The 26,109-nt window shown below is 39.5% G+C and overlaps 2 protein-coding genes across 2 annotated transcripts in view; both read right to left on the bottom strand.

Moving 5' to 3' along the window:
- The window catches only part of LOC117547361 (ankyrin-3-like), a 187,857-nt gene extending 175,382 nt beyond the window's left edge, over positions 1-12,475 (bottom strand). The window contains exon 1 of the mRNA XM_034218010.1: positions 12,206-12,475. Coding sequence (XP_034073901.1) covers positions 12,206-12,241 — 36 coding nt within the window. The 5' untranslated portion in view covers positions 12,242-12,475. The remainder of the gene's footprint in view (positions 1-12,205) is intronic.
- Positions 12,476-17,616: 5,141 nt separating this feature from the next.
- acsl5 (acyl-CoA synthetase long chain family member 5) overlaps positions 17,617-26,109 on the bottom strand; it is a 75,026-nt gene continuing 66,533 nt past the window's right edge. The window contains exons 9-28 of the mRNA XM_034218087.1: positions 25,534-25,702; positions 25,061-25,172; positions 24,638-24,702; positions 24,446-24,547; positions 24,251-24,350; positions 23,758-23,936; positions 23,472-23,504; positions 23,329-23,380; positions 22,941-23,014; positions 22,780-22,857; positions 22,561-22,695; positions 21,671-21,805; positions 21,496-21,591; positions 20,776-20,848; positions 20,254-20,342; positions 19,693-19,809; positions 19,275-19,418; positions 19,102-19,203; positions 18,253-18,324; positions 17,617-17,769 (exon numbers count right to left, since the gene is read on the bottom strand). Of these exons, the coding sequence (XP_034073978.1) occupies positions 17,635-17,769; positions 18,253-18,324; positions 19,102-19,203; positions 19,275-19,418; positions 19,693-19,809; positions 20,254-20,342; positions 20,776-20,848; positions 21,496-21,591; positions 21,671-21,805; positions 22,561-22,695; positions 22,780-22,857; positions 22,941-23,014; positions 23,329-23,380; positions 23,472-23,504; positions 23,758-23,936; positions 24,251-24,350; positions 24,446-24,547; positions 24,638-24,702; positions 25,061-25,172; positions 25,534-25,689 (2,049 nt within the window). The 5' untranslated portion in view covers positions 25,690-25,702 and the 3' untranslated portion in view covers positions 17,617-17,634. The remainder of the gene's footprint in view (positions 17,770-18,252; positions 18,325-19,101; positions 19,204-19,274; positions 19,419-19,692; positions 19,810-20,253; positions 20,343-20,775; positions 20,849-21,495; positions 21,592-21,670; positions 21,806-22,560; positions 22,696-22,779; positions 22,858-22,940; positions 23,015-23,328; positions 23,381-23,471; positions 23,505-23,757; positions 23,937-24,250; positions 24,351-24,445; positions 24,548-24,637; positions 24,703-25,060; positions 25,173-25,533; positions 25,703-26,109) is intronic.

Raw genomic sequence — 26,109 nt, 5'->3', positions numbered from 1 at the left:
AAAAAGTGTGTTTTTAGCGAGGATTTCAAAACCCCTAGTGTCTCGGCCGACCTCACATGGAGGGGCAGAGTGGGCAGCTGCTGCGAAGGCTCGGTGACCTCGGGTTTTGAGCATGGTCTTGGGCACTATCAGCAACAGCTGGTCAGCAGACCTTAAAGCTCTGGCTGGGGTGTAGCAATGGAGGAGTTCGGCTATATAGGCCGGAGCCAGCCCATTTAGGGCTTTGAAAACAAATAAAAGGAGTTTAAAATCAATTCGGAACCGAATTGGAAGCCAGTGTAGTGAGGCCAGAATTGGGGTGATGTGGTCACGCTTTTTGTGACCAGTCAGAAGACGTGCAGCTGCGTTCTGCACTAGCTGCAGGCGTTTCATTGAGGCCTGGTCCATACCCACATACAGAGCGTTGCAATAGTCCAGTCTTGGGGTTACAAAGGCATTAATAACCCTTTCTAGATCTTTAAAATATAAATATGACTTGGTTTTGGCCAATAATCTTATTTAAAAAAGCAGGATTTGACTACGGTGCTGACCTGCTTGTCGAATTTAAAAGTGCTACTGAAGGTCACTCCAAGGTTCATGACAGAGGGGAGGATGTTTTCATTGAGAGAGCCCAGAATATCAACCGGAGAGGCTGGAGGTTGGGGTCCAAAAAAGATAACCTCGGTCTTGCTCTCGTTGAGGTTAAGGAAATGTTTTTGCTCAGCCAGGATTTAATCTCTGTTAAGCAGTCCATCAACTGCTGTAGTGAGTGTTTGACATTTGCTTTGAGAGGCAGATAGATCTGTACATCGTCAGCGTAACAATGGAAGGGAATATTGTGTTTAGTGAGAATTGAACCTAGGGGCAGTATGTACAGTAAAAAGTGGATGGAGCCCAGGATAGAGCCTTGGGGAACCCCACAGGTAAGAGGGGCTTTAGCAGAGGATAAGGCACCTAGCTGCACTGAGAAGCTACGGTCTGTCAGGTAGGACCTGAACCATACAAAGGCAGAGCCTGTGATGCCTGCGGACTGTTCAAGCCGTGACAACAGGATGCTATGGTCCACAGTGTCAAAGGCAGCTGTCAGGTCTAACAGTACCAAGACTGCTCGGTTACCTGAGTCGGCGGCTAGGAGCAGATCATTAAAAACTCTTAAAAGGGCTGTTTCAGTACTGTGTATGTTTAAAGCCAGACTGAAACTTGTCATGGATGCCATGCATGGTTAAGAACGACTGCAGCTGGACAAAGATTACTCGCTCCAGGGCTTTAGATAAAAAAGGTAGCTGGGAGATGTGCCTAAAATTTGCGAGAATGGAGGGGTTGAGATTTTTCTTTTTAAGTAGTGGCTGGACCACGGCATGTTTGAAGGCAGCTGGGACACATCCTGAGCTAAGAGAGGTGTTTATTAGTAATAAAATACTTGCTCCAACTGATTCAAAAACATCTCTGAGAAGGCGAGAGGGAATGCTGTCTGAGGTGCAGTTTGTCGGCCACAGGTGCATGACTACATCCGAGAGAGAAGAGAGGGATACAGGCTCAAAGTGATCGAGGACAGCAGGGCACAGAAAAGGAGCAGGATCTGGGGTAGCACTAGTGTGGGCTAGCCTAAGTGCAGATACTTTTTCAATAAAAAAAAATGTAAGAAACTTATCACAGAGAGCCGGTGATGGCACAATAGAAGAAACATCACAGGGATTAATAATAGAGTTGAGGACATTAAAAAGAACCTGAGGTTTATGGCTGTTTTTGGAGATTATCAATCATAACTTTGGAAAAAAGGCACCATGTCCCAATATATCAATATTTGTGAAATTATCATTTACTCAAGTACTGCGCTTAATGAGTTACTTTTCTGCTCGTTTATACTCATACTTCCCTTCATTTTATAGGCAATACTTTTTACTAGATCTATTTTATCACTTAATTTATTTCATATTAAGACTTATAATATAAAATATCAATAAATACATTATAATATACAAGGCCACAGACTTCCGCCAAATGCCTAACCCTAATCAAACTGTTTTGACGTCAAATGTTTTCATTAGTTTCTAATACAACGTTTGGTCTTTAAAATCATTTAGAACAAAGTAAAAGAAATTCCATAATTTCTCTAATTCTAAGGTTTTCTCTTTAAATGTCTCCTTTTGACACTAAGACATTCAGTTTGATATGATATAAAACAGAGGAAAACATGTCATCTCCATATTTGATGGAAACCTGTTTAAACCTGTTTTAGTTATTTTCTATTCATTCAAATCACCTTTAACAATTAATTAATCATCATAATGGTTGGCAATTATTATTCCGTAAATCGACAAATCAATGATTTGATTACTCGTTACTGTATTTTGCAGTGCATTTAGGAATTTTGTAAAATTCTGCAAAAAATATATACATTTCCATCCTTTTTTCAACATTTCAACCTGGGAAAACCTGTTGTGTTTTATCTGTTTCAACCGGCCAATCAGATGAGCCTTTTTCTGCAACACCCCAGATAAACACAAGTTAAGTGTCGGAGGAAAAGGTTAACTAATGCTCGTAAAGTCAAAGAGCCTCCTTTACACAGAAGAGAAGGAATCACACAGACAGGCACGCACACGCACTCGCAAATGCACGCCTATTGAGAAAGAGCAGACACACAAACACCAGTCACAAAGAGATGGACTTTCCAACGTCCCTTGATTTACAATCCGTCTTTGTCTCTCAGGACCGGCGCACTCACACAATGCTAATGGCAGCAAAAAGGCCACGGTTCCACGCCTAAAATGGTCTCATCGCCAACCGCAGTGAGCCGCACGGTGACAGCAGCAGAGCTGGAAAGTTGGATCCAGAATCACTGTCTACCATCGAGCTGCGTTCTCTGCCCCGACACTCTTGACAGCTGCAGCGTCTCCACTTCTCTGAAGCCTCTTCTGCCATTGCTAGACACATATATGATGCTCAAACAGTCTTGTATCATCAGAGTATTATCTAGGGGAGCTGGGCCAGTGATGCATTTGTTTGTAATGCTGTGGGTTTGATTAACTGATGTTTCATTTGGCACTTTCAAATCATGTAATGTCCACTTGTGTGTGTTAATTAGCAAAAGGGATATTGCTGGTTGGGTAGCTGAAATGTTTTATGTCAGGTTACAAGGTTTAATTGTAAGGAAACTAGGGCTCCACGATATTGGAAAAAACTGACATTGCGATTTCCCCCCCCCCCTAAAACATACAGGAATTGAAGAAAAAAACGTTTTTTTTCTCCAGTAAACCATCCTTTCTTGAATTGTAATGCTATACAATTGGTATTTTTTTTATATATTTAACCGGATGAAGGATTTTAGTTACGGACGTCTGGATCTTAAGTTATCAGAGCAACAAGCTGAGCTAGCTCGGTTAGCAGCGCCGAGCTGCCCTGAAGAAACACATGAAACTACTTTATTCAGTGTTTTTACCTTTATTCACGGGGTCCGTTTGCTTTGGAGATGTGATCGGTGGTTTGCTGTGCATGCAGAGCCTGCATGTCACTCACTCAAGTACCCCTGACATGAGAGCCGCGCAAGTTTTCCTTTTGTAGCAAGCAGCAAAATAATTGTAACATGACGTGTTTGAGTTAATTTGCCTACGTAAAGTCCTTAAAATCGCACGTCCTGAGATGTGAATATCGCGCATGCGCATATCGCGATTATCGTCACGACACGATATATCGTGCAGCCCTAAAGGAAACATACTTTGTGATAAGAGTGTGACTAGGGTGGATTGTTTAAAGACCAAAAGGTAAACAAATGTGTGAAAGCTATATGAAAGGATACGTTCAAGTTAAACAATAAAGACATAGTACATTTCATTACTTTTTCAATTATTTTAAATCTTAAACACCAAATAAATCACATAAAAAAACGATTAAACTTACTTTGAAAGTTGTTTAAATATAAATAAGATTGCTGCTACTAATAATTTATTTTATATAATATTGCCTCTGCATTGATTAACTACAGAATAACATAAAACACATACATTTTAATGATAAAAACAAAAGAATATATTTGTTGTATAGTTAAAGTGTATTTTCCAGAATATTCAGGACCTTAACTTGTAAAAAATTACTAATTCACACATTTTATTATTTCTAATTTAACTTAAAAGTATGTAGGTGTTTAATCTATCACTGCATCATGCACAATTCTTATATCGTATTTTAATTAAATATGTTTACTTCATTTATCTTTTATTTTAGAATAGAACAACTGTCACAATTTCCCCGGGATAATAAAGTGTTTCTGATTCTGAGTCTGAGTCTGAGGTTCCCCGATAGTAACCTACAATAAGGAACCCATTCTTGGAAACACTGACCCACATTCACCCTCTTGTTAACCCATTCATAAACTGTATAACACCCTGGTGTCAGTCAGTGCTGTGACCCTATGATTCCCAGTCATGCTGCTTACACACTGGTGCTCATTCTTTCATTGATCCGTCCATTCTTTCAATGTGCAGATGCTCTTTTGTCAGTCATGGTGCCGCTCACCCAGAGTGACTTCTCCATCTCATATAAAGATGCATTATAGACCAAGGCAAGAACCCTTCCTTTCTCACACTTCCTTTAACATTCATTGAAATTGAAATACAGAGAACCATTTCTTTGGAACAGCATACTTCCATCACCTACAATCAACATCTACAGTGTTAGATTCAGTGTTATTCAAAACACATCTAAAAAGGACTAGAACTAAATATATTTGTATGTTAAAGGTGAGGGTAGGTAATTTTGGAGAAACCAGCTCGAGTGCGCTAGAATTTGAAAATACACAACCGGAAAAAATCTGCCACTTCCTTACAGAGCCCCTCCTCCAACACACACGAACGCGCACATGACCAATGAGGGCACGAGATAAGTTTGTGCCCAGATGGAAGGCTGACAGGCAGGTAGGCCATCCAGTTATTTGAGCCGGGCCGGCTCAGATGATTGGTTGTGCTTTTTACAGCGCCACGGCTTCCACAGATGACATTTTTTTATGTATTTATTGTCAAAGCATTTAATATATTCATTGCTATCGGGATGTTAAGAGCATTCCATGGAATACAACGCGATGAATTCAGCTATCTTGGCTGTTATTCTTTTGGTCTTTTCACTGTTCTGGGGCAGTTTCGCTTTCCTTTTAAAAGTCTCTGAAAGTGTTGGTTGTTTCAGTGCCGTTACCTGAGTGGCCGCTGTGTACTCGTCGTGTTGTTGTTGGTGTTTGTTTCTCAGGTGGCGTATTAGATTGGTCGTGTCGAACGTAGCTCTGTTCTTTCCACCACGCGGAACCACCGCCTTGCAAACATTGCATCTGGCTGTTACACTGCCTTCGCTTTCAATTTTATAATACTTCCAAACTGCTGACATTTTCTCCGTCCCGACTCCCGAGTCACCAGCTGAACGTAGCCTCTCGTTAGCTTACTGCTACTATTAGACACTGCGCCCACTCTGTTGCCAGATTTGAGAGAAAAAGCAACCAGGTCTATGAAAACAAGCTCAAAAGAAAGCAACACATATATGATGTTGTGTAATTTTAAACCAAAACTAAGGCCTCAGGATGACTTTAAGACGTGAACATGGTCATTTGTTTTTTGTAACATTAAATAAAATAAAGATATTTTATTTTAAAAAAAAATTCAAAAAAGAATTCCCGATCCCCGATTTTTTTCTCCGATTGCGATCTTTTGAAAATCACGTGATCGGCTCCGATCCCCGATCACGTGATCGGATCGGGACATCTCTAATTATAATGAATAAATAACTTAAAACCTGATCTCTACTCTTAAAATGTGTCTATCTTTGAGAATGCAGTTGTTTTTCTTATTCTCAAATATAAAAACTGTTTGGTTAATGTATAAATGCATTTCTTTGGAATGAACCATTCTTTATAATGTCAATGTTTAACAGCTTAAGTTAAATAAATCGGGTTAATCATTACTTTCTGACTTGTTATCGGCACCTTTATAACATGTCCACATTTTTACAAGTGCCTGTAGAAAAAAACAATGATCATGATTAGAGATGTCCTGATCCGATCACGTGATCGGGGATCGGAGCCGATCACGTGATTTTCAAAAGATCGGAAGAAAAAAATCGGAGATCGGGATTTAAAAACATTTTTTTATAAAATATTTGTATTATTTTATTTAATGTTACAAAACAAAAATGACCATGTTCACGTCTTAAAGTCATCCTGAGGACTTAGTTTTGGTTTAAAATGACACAACATCATGTATGTGTTGCTTCTTTTGAGCTTGTTTTCAGACCTGGTTGCTTATTTCTCTCAAAGCTGGCAACAGAGTGGGCGCAGTGTCTAATAGTAGCAGTAAGCTAACGAGAGGCTACGATCAGCTGGTGACTCGGGACAGAGAAAATGTCAGGAGTTTGGAAGTATTATAAAATTGAAAGCGAAGGCAGTGCGCGTGGTGGAAAGAACAGAGCTACGTTCAACACGACCAATCTAACACACCACCGGAGAAACAAACACCAACAACAACACGACGAGTACACAGCGGCCACTCAGGTAACGGCACTGAAACAACCGACACTTTCAGAGACTTTTAAAAGGAAAGAGAAACTGCCCCAGAACAGTGAAAAGGCCAAAAGAATAACAGCCAAGATAGCTGAATTCATCGCGTTGGATGACCAGCCGTTATCTGTTACCTTTTTTTTCTCTTAATGCATTGCATAAAGATCGGATCGGGAAAAATCGGTATCGGCAGATTGTCAAAATCAAATGATCGGAATCGGATCGGGAGCAAAAAAAGGTGATCGGGACATCCCTACTCAGGATGGTGACTTGTGCAGACCATGTTCTGGAGTGTTCAATTAGTCATCAAATGTTCACTTGAAACAAACCTGAGTAAAATAAGACCTGGTTTACCAGAAGTTATATTTCAGTTGCAGACGCATTATCCCTTAATTTGTTCTCTTACAAAAAAAGATATACAACCGCTAGGCAGTCATTTCTATTAGAAAATACGAACATGGACGAAATAAATATGTTTAAAGATAAATGTAATGGAAATATCATTTTGTTTTCATGATAAGGAAATGTTGTTTGTAATCTAATGTTCAAAGTAAAAGTAACAATAAAAATAACCAGAAAATTGAAATAGTATTTTTAATTATTTTACCGCCAAAATACCTGATCTTACATTTAGTTTCTTTACACAAAAATATGCCTACGGTTTTTTACAATTTTTTTTCCAAATGTATAACTTCCTTTCGGAAGTATGGGGGATTTTCCTCGTAAATGTATCACTTGAATCCTGGATAGTATTTCTTGAATTTAAACCAACTTCCCCTTGATCCATATTGACTTTTTATGCATCTAAAATGATGACAATATGCCAATTAGGCCATTATAGCTTACTGCAGGGATACTGCAGTAAGGCAGGGTGAACATTCTTAGTAAACAGATACATCATATACTGGCATTTTCTCTAGTGTCTGGGAATCCTTGTTAATAGCTACTATTCAGTTCTAACAGCCTCTGCTCTGTCTCACCACGGCCTACTGTGTATCTGGCTCAGCTAGTCACAGACCAGCACGCACGCACACACGCACACACGCACGCACGCACGCACACACGCACGCACGCACACACGCACGCACGCACACAGTAAACATAAAATACACACATATACCGATGCTAACAGACAACAGTTGGTGAAACACATTCTAATGCTACTAACTAACCTGACATATATCCATGCTTCAAACACCTGACCTCAGTGTGTGATCATCTTAACACCACCAACGTGTGTTTACCAAATGACAGCCTCATCCTCTCCACAAACAAACACTTTACTCGGTGACTTGACATGACCTCACCACCACTGAGGTCATGTTTACTCATTCCATCACAATCCCCCGCACTGAGAGCCAGTGTGGCTGATTCAGTGAGCGCGCTCCGATCATCCAGCATGCTGAGTCAGCTCAACTACACTTTTCCTGTTACAATGATGACTAGGAAAATGCTCATGCAGTGTAAAGGAATACAAATAAATAAAACGCAGACTAGGCCACCTTTTGTTTTTTCATGACCTTTCATCATTATTTTTACAAAATTATTTATGTAAGATTTTCAAAACTGGTTTTATAAATTGCTGTGTATTAGACTCATAATCCAAAAGCAAAACATATTAAGTTTACAACAATTAAAAACTGCAAAATCCCGACATTTTAGCGGCTGAAAGTAAATATTTAGCATTTTTTTAAATAATCTATGTCAGATATATGTTTATGATCAGTCAGATACAAACATACATTAGAGCTGTAACCCTCAATTTATTGATTATTTGACCGTCGTAAAATGATCTACCAATCATGATAAGCTGAATAAAATGCCGGTTTTGGACCGTTGGTCAAATAAAACGAGACATTTGAGAACATTATCTTGAGTTGAGGAAATGTTTTAATTTCTTTCTGACATATTATGGACTAAACATCATTGCACCCGATGATATAATTCCCAGAATTTTTAAATCTGAAATATATCAGTATTGCTAATAGGCTCAAACATCTCAAATCAAAAGTGGCGCTACAGCTGAAAACAAATGCTTATTCTGACATGACACACCATCATCATTCCCAACAACTAGCCAAACCATGCACATAAATATGACACCAACAGAAGACATTAAATGAGGACTAACCTTCTGATCAGATGCAACCGTATTGGCAAAAACGCTTTTACACAAAGTTAACATTGTCACTGTTTTGATAGCATACAAGGAGAAAACACTTCATAATGTATGTTTGACTCTCCAGAAGGCTCTGTACTGTATGTGCAAACAGCTCTGCAGGTGGTGTGTAATCTCTTTGTTTTCCATTTGCTTTTGACCAGGACTTAGGTGGAGTCTCATCATGTTTGCTCTGCCACACAGTGTCCTGACAACAGGCAGTTATTACCACCACCACTCAAACCTTCCATTACCATTACAATCTGTGGTCAAACATTAATGGACAGATGGCAGGAAGCAGACAGATAGGCGCACAAACAGGCAATATAGCTACAAGAAATCATCACACACTTATCATTTCCTTAAAAGGACACACAGATCAGGGAAAGGTGAATGAACTGCTTTTAAAAATCATTGAATCAGTGTATCAGTACTTATACTATTCTTTATAGGTGTACACAATTAATTGTCACTGAAAAGTTCCATAACATGTTTCCAATATAGGCTCAGGAAAAATGAAAGTCAGTTGGTTTCTGGCAAGAGGCCATTGTTTAAACCCTGTGATGCATTTCCAAGTTTCACTTCACCCTCTCTACTCAGCTTCAAGAAGATTCCTTTGATACAGTTATCACCTATATGGTAAATCAACTCGAGCATTGATCACACCGACATCCGAGAAATTATACAACAAACTCTTAATGATTTGTTCAAATATAATGTTGGCAACAATCTCCTGAGGTTGCTACTTGATTAAGTTACGGTGCACCTTTTAACTATTTGTCTAACAAATCAACACAGTCAGAAGAATGCTTTGATACTAACTGCCAAAGTCGTGGGTAAACATCATTATATTTGCATGATGTCTTAAGTTTCATTTATTCATCCATAAAATCATGGATTTTATTTTTACATCTCTCCCTCATTATTAACCAATTCGGATTGCATTACACAGGATATAAATACTCATAGCTAGTTTAAATATGTCACTAAGTGGACAGTTCCAAGACTAAGAAGTGATGACCAGTCAAAACGACATGTTATTCTGCTGATCTGGTCATTTCAGGAGGAAAGCTGGCATTTTTACAAGCAAAAACTGCAAGCCAACAAACAATGTGGGTAATGATTCCTGTACAAGGAAAGGTACGCTAAGAAATTAAGATCGAAAAAGTAAATACTGACACATCAGGATTGAATGAAAAAAAAAGCCTCAGCAGACTGACAGACATTTATTGACGGGTCATTGTTGATTATTTACTGATAACCAGTGTTGTGCTAGTTACTGAAAACCAGTAACTAGTTACCATTACTAGTTACTTCATTTCAAAAATAACTCAGTTACTTTACTGATCACTTACAAAAAAAGTGATGCGTTACTGTGAAAAGTAACGTTTTAGTTACTTAAAAAAAGGTCTCCCATTAATGCCCTTATAGCCTTCATGTCAGTACTGTTATTGCATTGGAGAATAATACAATCTGTTGATCAACTTGACATGCATTATATGCAATCTGGATTGCATCGATATTAGCTGGCTTTCCATTTTTGTATATTCTTTCTCCAGGTAGAACAAGTTTTCCGTCCCATATGCCGTGTGCCGCCCGGACATGCTATCATGCTAACTAGCTCCCTGAAAGCGGGTGACTCCACTGTAGCAATAGCCTGCATGTGTTCTACAACATACCGTGCAATGGCTTTATCGACTTTTCCCTGGCCAGCAGTCCCTTGGTTAAAATCCAGCCGCTGTTGCTTAGGTGGAGGTGGAGTGGCGTCGGCTGAGTCTCTGTGGGTCTTAGCTACTAGCTTCGTCCCAGCATGTTGTTTTTGCAGATGTTTTAAGAGATTTGAATTACTGGTTTGGGCAGTAGATAGGATCTTTGACCCGCCAAGACACAACTTACATTTAACTAAAACGTTCTTTTCTTTGTGCTCGACAAAAGTGAAATAGTGAGAATATCTCCAGGTGGAGAAACTAGACTTGAGCTCCGCCGCCGCCATGATAGTCTTGTTAGTAAACAACACAAACACGCCCACAGCCCGTCTCCGCATGTGACACAGGAAGTATCTAAGTACATTTACTCAAGTACTGTACTTAAGTACAGTTCTCATCTCTGTTCGCCTGGCTGTTGACTATATAAAAAAACTAACGGAGTAACGCACCATGTAGTAACGGTAACTGCGTTACTAAACAAATAAAAAGTAATGCGTTAGAGTACTAGTTACTGCCAAAAATAACGGCGTTACAGTAACGTAACGCGTTAGTCCCAACACTGCTGATAACACAGACTGCTTGTTTATTTTCCCGCTGTAAAACACATTCTTCCACCGGGTCAAGGTTAACACTGGTATGTACGACTGATATACTGTTCATCCAAAAGAAACATGCCAATCAAAATTTTCCCATGGACCTAATGCCTATGACAAGTTGTCCAAAACATAGTTTACCATCAAGAAATAGCCTTCCCATTATAAATGCTGAATAATCGTACATGTTGCAGATTGACTTATCGATTTGATTCATTGTCAATCTCCCAGCTCTAGTGCTAGTGGAGCCTCGCAGCTGCGAAACCATGCCGCGCCACATTTTCGGCTCAGTTGAGGCACCCTCCGCAAGATGAGCCCCCCTCCGCAAGGTGAGGCACCCTCCGCAAGATGAGCCCCCCTCCGCAAGGTGAGGCACCCTCCGCAAGATGAGCCCCCCTCCGCAAGGTGAGGCCCCACGCAGTCCGCATGATCGGCCTGGCCCTATAGGGAGGGACGGCCCTGGCTATGCAACTAATGTTTGAACTACCATATAGAAATGAATGGGAATCAATGGCTGCCTTTAACAAGTGCAAATGCAGTCATTAAAATGTAGTGAGTGAAACAAATATGTATAGGGATATACAGTGTGATAGCAGTGTAATAACAGTGTGATAGCAGTGTAATAACAGTGTGATAGCAGTGTAATAGCAGTGTAATAACAGTGTAATAGCAGTAGCCTATTTAGGATGCTTAAACTAGGCTTATAAAAAACACACTAATATTGTCCTTTAATTTAAAATAAAGCTTTGTATAAGTAAACCGAGGTTTTTTTGGGTTGTATGTGTGTGGTGCAGTAATTCAGGTGACAGACAAATATATCCTCACTCATTCCATAGACTCATAGCAGGCCAAAGTGAAACTAACGTTATCAGTGAATTTACTTAGGCCTAATTCAATTTCAAACTTAACCGGGAAAAGGATAATATGCCAACCCACAAAACACAGCCAGCCTTCTGTTACAGTAAGAGGATGCTACTATTTGCATTCCATAGTAAATTACACGTATAGAAATAGCTGTAATGGAATACTTTCATTTTTTTTTTGTATTTGTCCAATTTTCCGCGCAGAGGAGAATAGGACTCAGAGTCAGGAACTTTGGGAAGAGTAACACGCTTCTCAACGTTTGTATTTTACAACTTTAACAAACGACCACAAACCAAACAGGAGGAATAACGCTCACATTAAGCATGAAAACTGTCATTTTTAGCAGCAGCAGGACGAGTAGTCTTCAGCTTACCTGTTCCTCGTCGTCACCTGTGGGGGAAGAAGCCATGTTGAAGAAGCTGCTCCGGTTCACAGGTAACTGTGAAAAAGGAGTTGGGAGGAACCAGCTAAATCCTTGCACCGACTGTAAAATAGTGTAAACGCGAAAGAGGAAGCGACATTTGAGTGCAGCTTCAGTCTCTGGCTGAACTGAAGGGACGTGTGTCTTCAGGTGTCCCGCAGCAGCCTGGGGAGAGAGCGGTGTGTCCCGGTGTAAACTCCAGGTGAAGCGGAGCGAACTCCAGCTGCAGCCCTGAGAGACTGAGAGGAAGCCGCGGGAAAACTCAACACAGGGGGGCAGTGTTGTTCAGGGGAGCTGCAAAGAGTAGGCGAAACCCAAGGGTGCAATGTAACTACGTACATTTACTCAGTTAGTGTAGGCCAATTTACGTACAATTGTGAGGTATACTTGTACTTAGTAGTAGGATACTTTGAGCTCATGTACTGAGTATTTCCATGTATCGCTTTATAGTCACTTCTACTATAGTATAGTAGGGGAGACCAGGGCAGATTGGGACAGAGCTATTTTCTGGGTCTATGAAAGTCACACAAAACTCAAATGTAACGTCAACATGTTGCCTTCATTGACCAGCACTAATTGTTGGACAAAGGACGTCGATTTTGTACTAATTGTAATTTTTGTAATAGGAACAGTGCTCTCTATAAGGAATTATAAACAGGGCTGCACATAACTGGTGCGCAGGTGCGCAGGTGCGCATGCGCACCTCCGCCAAAAAAAGAGCACGTGTCATTTGAAAAAAGGCGCATTTGCGTACCAACATAGAGAGAGAGAGAGAGAGAGAGAGAGAGACGAGGGAGAGAGAGAGGAGAGAGAGAGAGAGAGGAGAGAGAGAGAGAGAGAGAGAGAGAGAGAGAGAGAGATCCAGATCTATCTCTGCTCTCCTCGATCGCTCAGCGATCAGTAGATAGATATCTTAGGAACCAATCTAACGCCAAAACTGAGAGTAGAGATAGAAGAGAGAAGAGAGAGAAAGAGAAATTAAATTATTTGCGAGTTGCATATGAACCTATGAGATGTTCGCCTAGGGCGCCAGATCTGTGGAGGCGCTGCGCTGGCAGCTCTGGGAGGGAAAAAACATTTTTGACCGTTGGGGCTCATCCTAATTTTCGCCTTGATGTAACATATTCACAATTAAGTAAATGTAACACCCTTTTCACCCCGGTTACACGTTTCATTTGCCCTGTACGATGGGCGCTGTAAGTGATTAAAATGGGGGATGTTGGCTTATCTGGCGCCCGCAGCTCACAGCCAAAGTGCGACTGAGCGTGGGAGAGAGGGAGGGTGCACCGGTTCCGGCGCTGTTGTTATTAGCATCTGGTGCTAGCTGCTCTAACGGAAGAAGAAGATGTTTCTACAATGATGTGGAGGGAGAGTCCTCTCCAGTCAGACTGAGAGGCTGATAACTACAGCTCAGTGAGGTAAAGGACTCTTGAGTGTTTAGATAGTTCACTTTAGTCTAAGTTCAAACGGTTTGGTCACAATTTATGTAAACACATATTTCCAAGGCACTCCTTTATAATTATTGGGATAAACAGGTTTGAAATCATTCCAATGTATACTATAGGACAGTAACCAAAAATATCCTTTAAAACTGGAGAGATAAAAAAATATGCATAAATAAATAAATGTTAAGGTAAAATAAGATATGAATGAACAACATAAATAAAATAAGTTAGGCCTACATTAAATTGTTATTGGCTATGGTAGGTTATTGGTTATTTTCACATACTTATTTGATTACATCCACTTTTCTAAGATGACAACAGAGACTTTCGACCCAAACCCAGCTGTTGACTTGTGGATGCAAGCAGCTAATCACAGACTCAACCAGAGAGAAAGTAGTAGGCCTACATCATCAGCTACCATGTCTGACAGAGAGGAAGACAGTGAGGAGAACAGTCAGGAGGGTAGTGATGACAGCTTGTAGGATTACTGGTCGTGCTAATGTTGTCTTGTGTTCACCTCTGCATGTGTGTTCTGTGTTCACCTCTGCACGTGTGTTCAGTGCCGTGTGTCTGGCAAATAAAGACCCCCTCAAAAGTTACGGTTTATTTCATTTTAAGGATGAGCACCAAGCAACATCTCCAGGTGCTCCTTTGAGAACCAGGGCAAAAAAGTTTTGTGCACCCCTGACTATAAACATTCCTTATAGGCTTTGTGGCTGCATTGATGGGAAAAGTACTAATATTTTTCCAAATTTCTGAGAGTTTTCCAAGTAAGTCGTTGTTTATATTGTTCTTATGATACAAAACATCACTAAGCCATGAATGCCATGTTTCCATTCATTATTTTCAACACTACACAGACACTGGTAAATGCTAAATCAGCACATGTAATGTTTGTGCTGTACCAAATGAGGGCAGTGTGTAGTAGACCATGGTGGGGTCGGCAACAGGCGGACCGCGGTCCGGATCCGGACCCAGACGCCGACCTATAGGCATACGGACCCGGAGCTATAATCAATACATTAATAGGGGATTTTTCGGCACCTCCCGCTTTTTTTACGCTGATTTAGGTGACTTGTGTAATTCGTGGAGAACAGAAGAGTTTTCGTTTTGGGGGTGGGGAGTCAGTCCGACTGACGGACAACTTCTCACTTCAAAAAAGAAGAAATCTAGACCGCAAACATAATTAAACAAGTGAGTACCTGTTTTTCCTGGCCAAGGACAGGTTACTTGAACACAACACGAGCGTAACGTGTCTTCCCGTGGTATATGTCTCGTCTGAAAGGAGTGCTGACAGAGAGCACCGGAACTCCGCTCCAGCCCTTCAAATATTGCAATACCCATAAGGAGCCGTACACATGCCGCAGTGTTTGCGTGGCTGTGTCTTTAGTTGTAAGCACAGTGGCGATCTGTTGTTATTAGCATCTGGTTAGCTAGCTATGCTAACGAATTTAAAGAGCTTTTCTACAACCAGGTGGAAGAGAGCTCTCTCCTGAGAGGCTCAAATAACCTCAGCTCAGTGAGGTTAAGGCACACCTTGATATGATCATTATAGTTATTAATGAGACTAAATGAAAAACAGGTATAAAATACTATATGACAGTAACAAAAAAGTTGTTAAAAACAACAAGAATATAGTTTAAAAGGGGAGTGATTTGTAAAATATCCAAAAAGAAAAATCTGCTTACAGTTCTGTTTCATATGGGTGTTGAGAGATGTATCCATAGATCTCTAATGTTGCTCTCAAAGTAGATAGGATGCTTTTAACTTCAACATTTAAAAAAAAATCTTCCCGAGGGAACATGCCCCCCCCCCCCACTTAAATCATGTTCACATGGATAGGATACTAAATACATTTGCACACATCTTGTGTCCATATCTTTCTGTTTTGGTGGTCACGCCACACCGTGCACATGCATGCATACGTGAGTCATGGTGAGATATCTGGATTAAGAGGTTGCTTTTTCTTTGCACAGAATGAAAGAAAGGTGAAATGAATGGGCTGTGATTTTAGTTTTTTTAAGCAGAGGTTGAGTTCAATAATTTGTACAACCCTCGGAGGATTTTGTAAAAATGTAAAGGAAAAAGGTTCCCCACCCCTGCTGTAAATAATAATAACATCTCTGTCTCCTATTGATCTGAGTATATTATAAAGAATAGCAGTTAATTGAAGCATTATAGCACAGGCCTTTGTCAGATGGTATATTACGCTGTTTTTTTTCTGCTTCGAATAGTTCTCTCTTTTTTCACCATACCTGTGTTTGCATCACTGTAACCAATGAGCACCTGCATGTGTGTGAGAATGGCCCTGACTCCATTTCAGCCCAGATTTACAAACTCCTGGCAGGACAAGCTCCAGCTCAATTCTCACACTGAATTTAAAAAAAGTGAGTGAGGGACTTCAATATAAGAGGGAAAGAAAGAGAAACTTTAAACTGTTCAATTGTTATGATGTGTAAAGACTGATATTGTTCTATAATCGTCTGAAACTGTTAAGTCATGATGTGAAACGGTTAACAAAGAAAAAGGGAAACTCAAGCTGCTGCTACACTTTATTTTATTTATCTAAAATTAAGCACTTTTAAGATGCACATATTTTCAAAAGCTATTTTATTTTTAAATGCAGCCCGAGAGGAACATTACACATATCCACAGTATTTACTGTATATCTGTAGAGTTCAATGTTAATTGACAATACATATTGTTGTTTTTGAATTGTACTTTCTTTATTTGATTGGCAGTCAGTTGTTGATGACATGCAGACGTTGATAAAGCTACAGGACACTTCAATATCACACTAATTCATAAAGCAACTTAGACATTTTGATGTTCCGGACCTTTGCATGGGGAGATTTTCTCTAACTGGACCTCGTTGAATTTTAGTTGAAGACCCCTGGTGTAGACAAACAAAAAGCTGAACGTTTTTGCTTTGGTTACGATACGATACGATATACTTTATTGTCCTCGTAAGGAAATTTGTTCTGGACTCCGTCCTGCGGTTGAACTTTGTGAATTGACTAGCTACATCAATTGACACCTTTTCGAAATGTAATCCTTCCATAGATATTGACCTCAAAGTGAAGATTTTGATGAGCATGTGCACAATTGTCAGAAGCAGTGACAAGCACTTAGTCATAAAGTTGTCCTAAATGTATAATACCCGCATATACATTTTGTCTGGTAATTTTCTGATAAGTAGCTCTTCCTTTATTCCACTAAGGTCTGCTTACAACAGTGTAATTTTAAGCTGTGTGGTCTATAGGTACTTTTTTTAAATATCAGTTTTATCATTCCCTTTTTCTTATTTTACATTCATTATTTATATTAAAAAAAAGATTTCTTTTTTTTAAACTTGACTTCAACCCACACATTTAAGCATGTGTTTCCTGTTCTGTGCGATCTCCAGCTGCTCCACAGGACTCACAGGTCAGAGTTCACCTGTGAGCAATGTTTTCATTTGGCCAAAATAAACTGGGTTGAACCGTGTTTTGAAATTGAGAAGTTATATTTCCAGTATGTTTCATCACCATTTAAAGCACATTTACTGCCACCAAACTGCAGCATCACTTCCAGTTTGTGATCACCGATTACATCTTTGAATTTATGCTCTGTGCATGAGGACCCTTTTAAAAATGAGATCAGCATCTCAAAGGGGTTTATCCTATAATTAAAATTTGAAATCAAATACACATGAATAAGACCAGAAATTTGACATTACATTCTATGCTTTCTTGCATCGAACAACTGGGAATGTGAGAGGATGATTCACTCAGGCATTGTAGCCAAAAAGTCTGTCCAGCTAACCCCCAGGATGCACTGCAAAACATGTTCTGCACAAGATGAATAACATCATCTTATTGTGGCTCTGCAGCCAAAACACTTCTCAGATGTTGTTTGATTCAAAGACAGGAAAAAAGATGGTGGTGTAATCGTTTATTAGAGGTTAGCGTACAGTTTGTCGATCTGTGGCTGGAAGAGGTTTTTGAGCTCGGTCCTCTTGGCCTTCAGGGTTGGCGTTAACAGACCGTTCTCAATGGTGAACTGCTCTGAGTGGAGGTACACCTCTTTTACCTGCAACAGGGAGGAAGAGAGTGCAGATAGTTAACAGTTTGGAAACAAGATTCTGTAAAACATACAAACTGAAAAAAAGCTTGACTTTGTTTAGAAGTTGTTGATCTGGTAATAAGAGACAGATTTGGGGGATTTCTGGTCAGTGAGGAGGAAATGAGTCAAGTCTGACATCTGCATGGTCTTGAACAAAACTGAACAAACACTGCTCTTCTTAACCACTAGAGGGTGCACTGAGCTAGGTTTACAGAAAAGTACAGCACCAGTTAAACCCAAAGTTAAAATGTGTAAACCTAGCTTATCCAAAAAAAAACTTTAAATGGTATGAAAAGCAGTGATACTGGAGGCGTGTGGCGCAGTGGATAGAGCGTTGGTGTTCGGATCAAGGGAGCACAGGTTCAAACCCCACTGCAGTCAGCATGTCGTTGTGTCCCTGGGCAAGACACTTCATAAAAGCGTCTAACAAGTGACATGTAATGTAATTACCTGCTCAAAGGATTTGAGTCCTGCCTCTTTTCCCAGCTTAGTCATGTCTGACAGAATGGCTTTCTTAATTTCCTGTAAACAAAGAAAAAACATCATCACGGTTAGAAGTACTCCAATAAAAAAACAGAAAATCAGAACACACTGTTCTAGTTTAATTCCCAATTTGGTTGCAGGCAGTGTGTTTTATGAGTTTTAGATCAAGGAACAAGACTAGTGATAATAATCATGTTTACTTCTCTGCTGGAGTTTTGGTAGAAAAGTCAAACATACCGAAAGGAGTGGAAAGAAACTGAGTACATTTGTTCAAGTACAACTTTTAGGTACTTGTACTTCACTTGAGTATCTAATTGTATGCTTATCCTTAACACAATTCCAGTGGCAAATATAGTACTGTTTAACTACTATGTTTTACTACATACAAATGGTATATACTTGAGCCATTCAGACTTTTAAACAAAGTAGAACTAAAATATATGCTTTATGATTTAGATACAACTTTATTGATCCTGCAGTTAAGTTCATTCAAAGTATATATATATATATATATATATATATATATATATATATTATTATCAACATTCAACTGATTTACACCTTACTGTATCAATAATCACATTTAACATGATTATTCATTGTTCATTGGTGATATTTAGCAAAACGAGTACTTTTTGTACATTTACTATATTTACATGCTAATACTTAAACTTTTTATATTTCTACACTAGTTAAGAGTAATTCTTGCACCACTGCTGCACACTGAACTGCATTATAGTGTACCAGATTGTTTGTCTAAAGTTAGTTAGAGTTCTACAACATGAGACAAAGGCCTCCTACACGGAGAAACATTACCGTGTTTTTGCAGAGTTCTTCAATGGAGCCTTTGCACCCAAGACTCTTTGCCAAACCTGGCAGGGTGTCGGGATCAGGGACCACGATGGCGATCAGGTAGGACTGCACACACAGAAAACTAGTTTAGTTATCAGTCAGGGTGTGTGTGCTGACTGTAAAGTTGCTGCTCTTACCTGTAGACTGTCTCCGTGCACAAACACTTGGGCCACAGTTCCGCTGCGTCCGTACACGTTCTCAATCTTCTCCGGTGCAATGTACTCTCCCTGAGACAGCTTGAAGATATTCTTCTTCCGGTCGATTATTTTCAAAACTCCACTCTATTGTACAGTCAAATAGGAGAAATCAACAAGTTTCTTAAACCTTTTTTCATTTATGGAGCTCTTTAATTCCACCTTAAATCCCCTTGGTCACACACTGAATACAATCAGCCGATAAGACATCAGGGCTTCATCCTCAAACACACTGCATCTGGTTCATGGGAGTCTGTGGTTGTACTGATTCAGTCGGTGGTAAATGTGAACCAAACTCATTTACATTGTGGAGAAACAACATTTACTGGAATCTTCCCGTTATCTGGGTTTTGATTCTTACCGGAAGCCATTTCCCGATGTCTCCGGTGTGGAGCCAACCGTCCTTATCCAGGGCCTCTGCAGTCGTCTTTGGGTCCTTCAAGTACCCCTTGAACACATTTTTACCCTTGATACACACCTGAAAGAAGAACAATAAATACATTATTATTTAATAATCTAATTTTGCATGGTCATATAGCTTTTAAAAGTGCAGTAAAAACTATTCATTAACAATTGTTGCTAACTAAACTGAAATATTAAAGTATTTTAGTTTTTTTAAGACTATTGAAAAATAGAAATACAAAGTTTAATGTGTGGTAAATGATTTTGTCTTCACAAAAAGGCAGCAATACAAGATGGTGATTAAAATAGAAACAAATATATTCAATATGTGCCTGAGACTAATCAGGTTCTAAGTGAATCAGTGATAGTTTTCCATTACGAAATACATCGAAAAACTGCTAAAAGATCATTCGGCATACTTTTCTCTGTTGGATGTTGCCAAAATATAAACAAATATAGGCTCAAAACTAAATCAACAGGGTTCAAGCAATATGGATCTTCCCTAATTCCATTATCTTACCTCTCCTTCTCCATTTGAAGCAAAGTAGTTCATTTCTTCGACATCCGCCAACTTCACCACATTACAAGGCAGCGGCCCCCCAACATGCCCTGTTGGTAAAAAGATTGTGTTACAGGATTTCTTGCCTATAAAATAACCAAATCTCTTATAGTATTTAAAGTTATATGAACATGTGATTTATAGAAAGCTGAATATGAGGAAATAAGACCGTTTAGTTAAGTGCCAAAAAAATACACTGTAAAAGTAAAAATCCTTTATTTTAAAATAGTATTCAAGGACAAGTACATTAGTATAATCATTATTGGTAATTTGCTTGTTTCCATTATCAATCCATATATTAATGAATGCATTGCAGAGGAATAAAATATATTTCCCTTGGGTTAAAGTATAAAGTCAAAGTCAAATGGAAATACTGGAGTACACATTTGAGTTACTTGTTTGAGTAGAAGTTTCCACCATGTTTATATGGCAGGTTTAGCTTTATATCAGTGTAGGACATGTGCCGCAGGTTAGACTGCATACCTGAGGTGGCGTCTCCCGGCATGGTGAAGGTGCAGGCGGCGGTGCACTCCGTCTGTCCGTACGCCTCGAAGATCTGAGAGGAGAAGCCCAATCAGAGAGAGATCAAAGATTATTCTGACAGCATGGAGCGATGAGATGAACGCCGTTATGGTTCAAACTACGTTAAGTATGTGACTGCTCTTAAAACTGGGTCGAATCGGCAAAACAAAGTGGCCAATTCTGATCACAGAAAGGTTGCATTTGGGGATTGAATACAAAAATGTAACGAGGTCAATCTAAAGAGGTGGGGAGGGAGGAAAAGTTCTGACATGTTTTAAAAAGCTTTCCTGAAATCTTGATTTGCACAGTGGAAAACAATGTGTTGCAAGAAATAAATAAGTAAAGATATATAGAGAAGAGAAGAATAAATAATAAGGGGGGTATACGAAACCAAAATAGGAGTGAAAGTTAAAATAGAACCAGTATACCAGAGAAATGAAGACAAAATTACACCAGACTAAATTATAATATGGGAAATGTTACAAATAATATAGAAAAAATATAACTACAATATAGTGTGTATAAAAATATGTAAACAGTAAAAGATAGAATACATAATAAAGTATTATAAGTATTCAAATATAGAAAATCAGTCCAACAGATGTGATTCAAAATCAAGTAAATAGGACCCACTTAAAATAACACATTTCCATTTAAATTTACAGTAACAATGCTTCTTACCTGGCAGCCCAGAGACGCCCTGAGGAAGTTGAGCACAGATGGAGAGATGGGTGCTGCCGCCGTCACCATGACCCGAACTCGCCCCCCCAGAGACTCCTGCAGTGAGGATAGAGTGTGCTCAACATTCACCGACTTCCTGTTCTCTATACGTATCTCTGTGTGAGCGGTGCTGTACCTGGACTTTGTGGAAGATGAGTTTGTCCCAGATGCTGTTCTTCCTGACGATGCCCTGCTTCACTTCAGCAAACTTCCTCTCCACAGCGAAGTTCAGCAGCCACTTCTTGAAGGAGGTTTGGGCGCTATTCTGAACCTGTGGATGTTTGATTACAGCATTTAATATAATAATTGTGGGTTGATGTTAAAAGCGGATTGAGAAGCAAGGGGTAGCCCATGTGTCTAAAACAATTGCTGGAGGAAGTATTGAGATCCTTTAGTTCAGTAAAAGTTGAAATACCTTTAAATTTGTTTGCTATGCAAGCATGTCATACAAATCAAGAAAATGTTCTTAAAAGCAAAATGACCCCTATGACATATAGTACATATTGTATCATTTAAATACTAAACTTATACCATGAATGTAAAAGCAGGATATTCCTGTTATAGTTTGTTGTGGTGGAACTAATTTCTAACTTTGAACTAATGATTATTTTTATTCTGATTCTTTTCAACATGAATCAATTGTGAGAAAATGCACAATACAGGTCCTCAGAAGCCAAATTGATATTTTAACAATGTTTGTTTTGTCAGTAGAATAGTCTGAGATTCAAAACAACATCTTAGAATTTGTGAAGCTCAAACCAGGAAATAGCTTTAAATGAAAACATTTGAAAAGCACATCAAATGAATCTTTAGTGTACAGTTATAAATGTATATTTCATTTGTCACAATCAGCTGTCTTAGGAAGTCATCCTTGCATCCCCCCCGTTATGTTTTGTTTAGTTGTTTGTTGTTACATGTTTTGTATGTTCTGTTATCTGGAGCAATGTCCGTTTATTTTATAACTGAAAAATGAAAATATATAAAAAATAAATGTATATTTCATTTAAAACGCTGTTGATCACTGACTTTGTCGTAGACGCGGTTGAGGAGTCGAGGCACGGCGGGGAAGATGGTGGGCTGCAGCGCCTTCATGTCGTCTGGCAGCAGTCTGATGTCTCCCTGGAAGAACCCCACTTTAGCCCCAGCACCATACATCACCACCTACAAAAAAACGGAAAAATTCAGTCATCCTCAAAAATCTATTAGTAATACAATGACTTCAAAAATGTCATGGTCAGATCTCACCTGTACCACTCTCTCGAACATGTGTGCTAAAGGCAGGAAGGAAATGCTGACATCCTGAGTGGTTGGACCACCTGCAACCTGCGGGACACAGAGGCTGTTAGCAACACAGAACTATATAATACTTCATTCAAATATGGCATCTAATGGTTATTAAAACATACCTCTATGCTCTTGATGACACCCGCAACATCAGAGACCACGTTCTCATGGGTCAACATCGCTCCCTTGGGGTTTCCTGATAAAGAAAAGTAAAATATTTCACCTTTCATGACATTACATTTCAGGTAACAAACAGGTAGGTTTTATAATAACTTAGTTGAAAGACAGAACACACAATGCAAAAAAAAAAAAAAAAAAAGAAGAGGATGGACCATCAACGTGGCTAAAAGTAACCACAGATAATAGCCTAGCTTGCTTTTCATGATTAAAATGCTCCGTCACATGTAAGATTTAATGATCATGGAGACACAGGACTGTTTTTAATGACAAATTCCTATTCTTTAGGATTTAAAAAAGCCTTACTCAGCTGATAAATACGAAATGTCTCACCTGTAGTGCCGCTGGTGAAGCAAACAATACTGAGATCCTCTGGCTTTGGTGGCTGTTGGAACATGAAATGACCACATTAGAACAGCATGCAGCTTGTCAAATCTCATACAAATGGATTACATGAATATATCAGAATGACTTACAATTGGCTCTTGGTGATTACTCTTCCCCAAAGCCTGGAGAACAGAAGAAAACAGGCTTTCAATAATGTTGATCCTACAACTTAATGCTTGTTCAGAAGGGAAACACAATCTCAATTGAAGTCAGTATAAACACGAGCAATGACTCTGCACTTATTTGTGTTAAAGTGTGGATGGAAATTAGCTCAAAGCTAAATCTGGCACTGTTACGCTTGTCACATTTGAATGTTTTAAGTGTTCATTACTGTGCACTGTCCCTGCCAAATAAACAATTAAATAAATAAATTACCTCCACATCCTGCATGGACACGATGTCCACCCCACACTTGGTTCCCCGCTCGACCAGCTCAGAGGGGAAGGGGTCCATGATGACGATGGTTTTGAGGACTGGAGTCTGGCCTTCCTCTCGGCTCTGCAGCAGTGTTTCTGCTTTCTTCTCATTGTCGCACAGCACTGTGGAGATCTCCGCTGAAAAAAGAAACAAACTTTTACCGTAGTACCATTTAAATTGACAGTATAGAAGAGGCGAAAGTGGATAAAAGTGCGGTTAGGGAGAAAACACTTACATTAGGATTCAAAAACAATGTTTATAAGCTACTGCATTTTCCCTGCTCTTTGTCTTGTGATAAAGCTTCCAGAAGTGATATCAAAAGCCTAGATTGAAAGTGCTGTCGAGGTTAATAAGTGTGAAGAGATTACAGATCCCTAGAGGGGGGGGGGGGGGGTAAGCTACTGGACTCTGTTATTAGCCGCATTAAGAGTGCAAGAGAAGCTCCAATTACCTCGGTCGATAATGAACACGAGAGCTTCAGGACCCAGGGTGTCGTACAGGGGAACTGCTACCATGGAGTAGGTGTAGCAGGCCTGTTCGCCAATAATCCACTGCAAGGGACCCATATAACACAGAGACAGCCTTTACAGTGTTGTAACTAACAAAGAAAAACACCTGTATTCCCGTTAGCACCGCCCACACTCACCTCAGGTCTATTCTGTGCAAAGATGCCGATAAAAGTGTCAGAGTTGGGCTTCAGTCCTTTATGAAGAAGCCCTGACCCCAGGTGCTCCGCTCTATCAGACACCTTCAGGAACAGGAAGTGGAGTAAAGGTCAGCAAGGGTTTACAGAAGTTCATATTTACTTTGTTGTTTCTCAAATGTTGCTCTTTTTTACCTGTTTGTACTTCAGCCACTGGTACGGCTTCCCAGTTTTTCTGTAGCCCAAGCATGGTCCGTTACCTGGGAATGAGATGACTTTAAAGACCAGACACTACAGGTAAAATTGCTTCCTCTTTAAATCTAGCTAAATAAAGGTGTACATTTTACTAACGTTGCCTATTTGTGTCTATATTTCTCCCATCAGTTACCAATTCACAACACCTCATCAGCATATTTAAACATATGTTCAGATACACAAAATAATAGTCTTAAGTAATTAACTAGATTCCCATCTTTATTCTGAAAGTGTTTACAGAGGGGTTTGTTAATATGCCATTTATAGCCTTGGGGTTCCTAAAAATGTGGCAAAACTGTTTCATTTTCTTAAGGGATGTATTATGTTCTAATTCATGTGAGACAAAGAGATCTCCAATATCACCTGAAACCTTAAGGCCCCTCTGAAAGACCTCATAGAGTGTCTTGGCGTCTTCATGGTAATACGAAATGAGGTTGTTGTTATCTTCAAGCAACATACTCTTCCTCGCTCCATCCTGAGGACAACAAGCAAAATAATAAGGATTAGAATATCGTTATGGAACCTTTTAAAACAAAAGCTGAAGGACAACAAGGAAAATAAAAAAGAATGAACATGAAAACAGAGATAAAATGCCAAAAAGCACCAAATAAGATTACAAATATATGTATTGAATATTCTATAGAATGCATAGATGGAAATAATAAAAACAAAACATTATAATGAGAATAATCAGTGGTGGAGTTAAAAAAAATACAAAGTACCTCAAGTGAACTTTCTACCAATCAGTGCTAAGGTCTCAGGAACTATATATGAAGATGAACTATTGATCTCTTCGACACTTCTACTACCAACACTCTGAATGGACAGCTCTCTACCTTGATGCCCTCAGACTGGTGGTGGAGGTCTAAGGGGCTGGGCAGGGGGCTGGGCCGTGTGTGCAGGTAGAACACGACGCCAGCTGCCAGGGCGAACAACGAGACGATGGCCGAGGTCGGCAGGGGCGAGAACAGAAGCTGGAGCAGGAAGTCCATGGTGGAAGGTCTGCTGGGATGCAGAGAAGTGTGAATTAGAGATATTAGCACTTTGACACATCAAGTTGATTGTATAACTGTTTAAGATGTACAGTCTGTTTTGCCATCCTCAGCTCCTTAACACTTGGTTTTGTCTCCATATTGTAATAACTAGAGGTCAAAGTCAACACGACTTGTGCAACACTTATGATAATCTCTGCAGATAGAGTCCCCTACACGAAAGTCAGAGAAGTCTATATGTACAGTGATACAGCTGCAAAATAGTGAGTATTTCCAAACACTGTTAAACTACTGCGGAATGACGTTAAACACATGGTGGAACAAATAAATAGTTATTCTCCTTAAAAAGCATTAACTACAAATGTTCTTGACCTTTGACACAGATTGGGTCGTGTGTCACATTGTGAACTATACTGAGGT

This window comes from Gymnodraco acuticeps, unplaced genomic scaffold, assembly GCF_902827175.1.
Source record: "Gymnodraco acuticeps unplaced genomic scaffold, fGymAcu1.1, whole genome shotgun sequence".
Classification (NCBI taxonomy): Eukaryota; Metazoa; Chordata; class Actinopteri; order Perciformes; family Bathydraconidae; genus Gymnodraco; species Gymnodraco acuticeps.
Note: the sequence above shows the minus strand (reverse complement) of the source record. Positions and strands in the feature narration are given on the sequence as shown.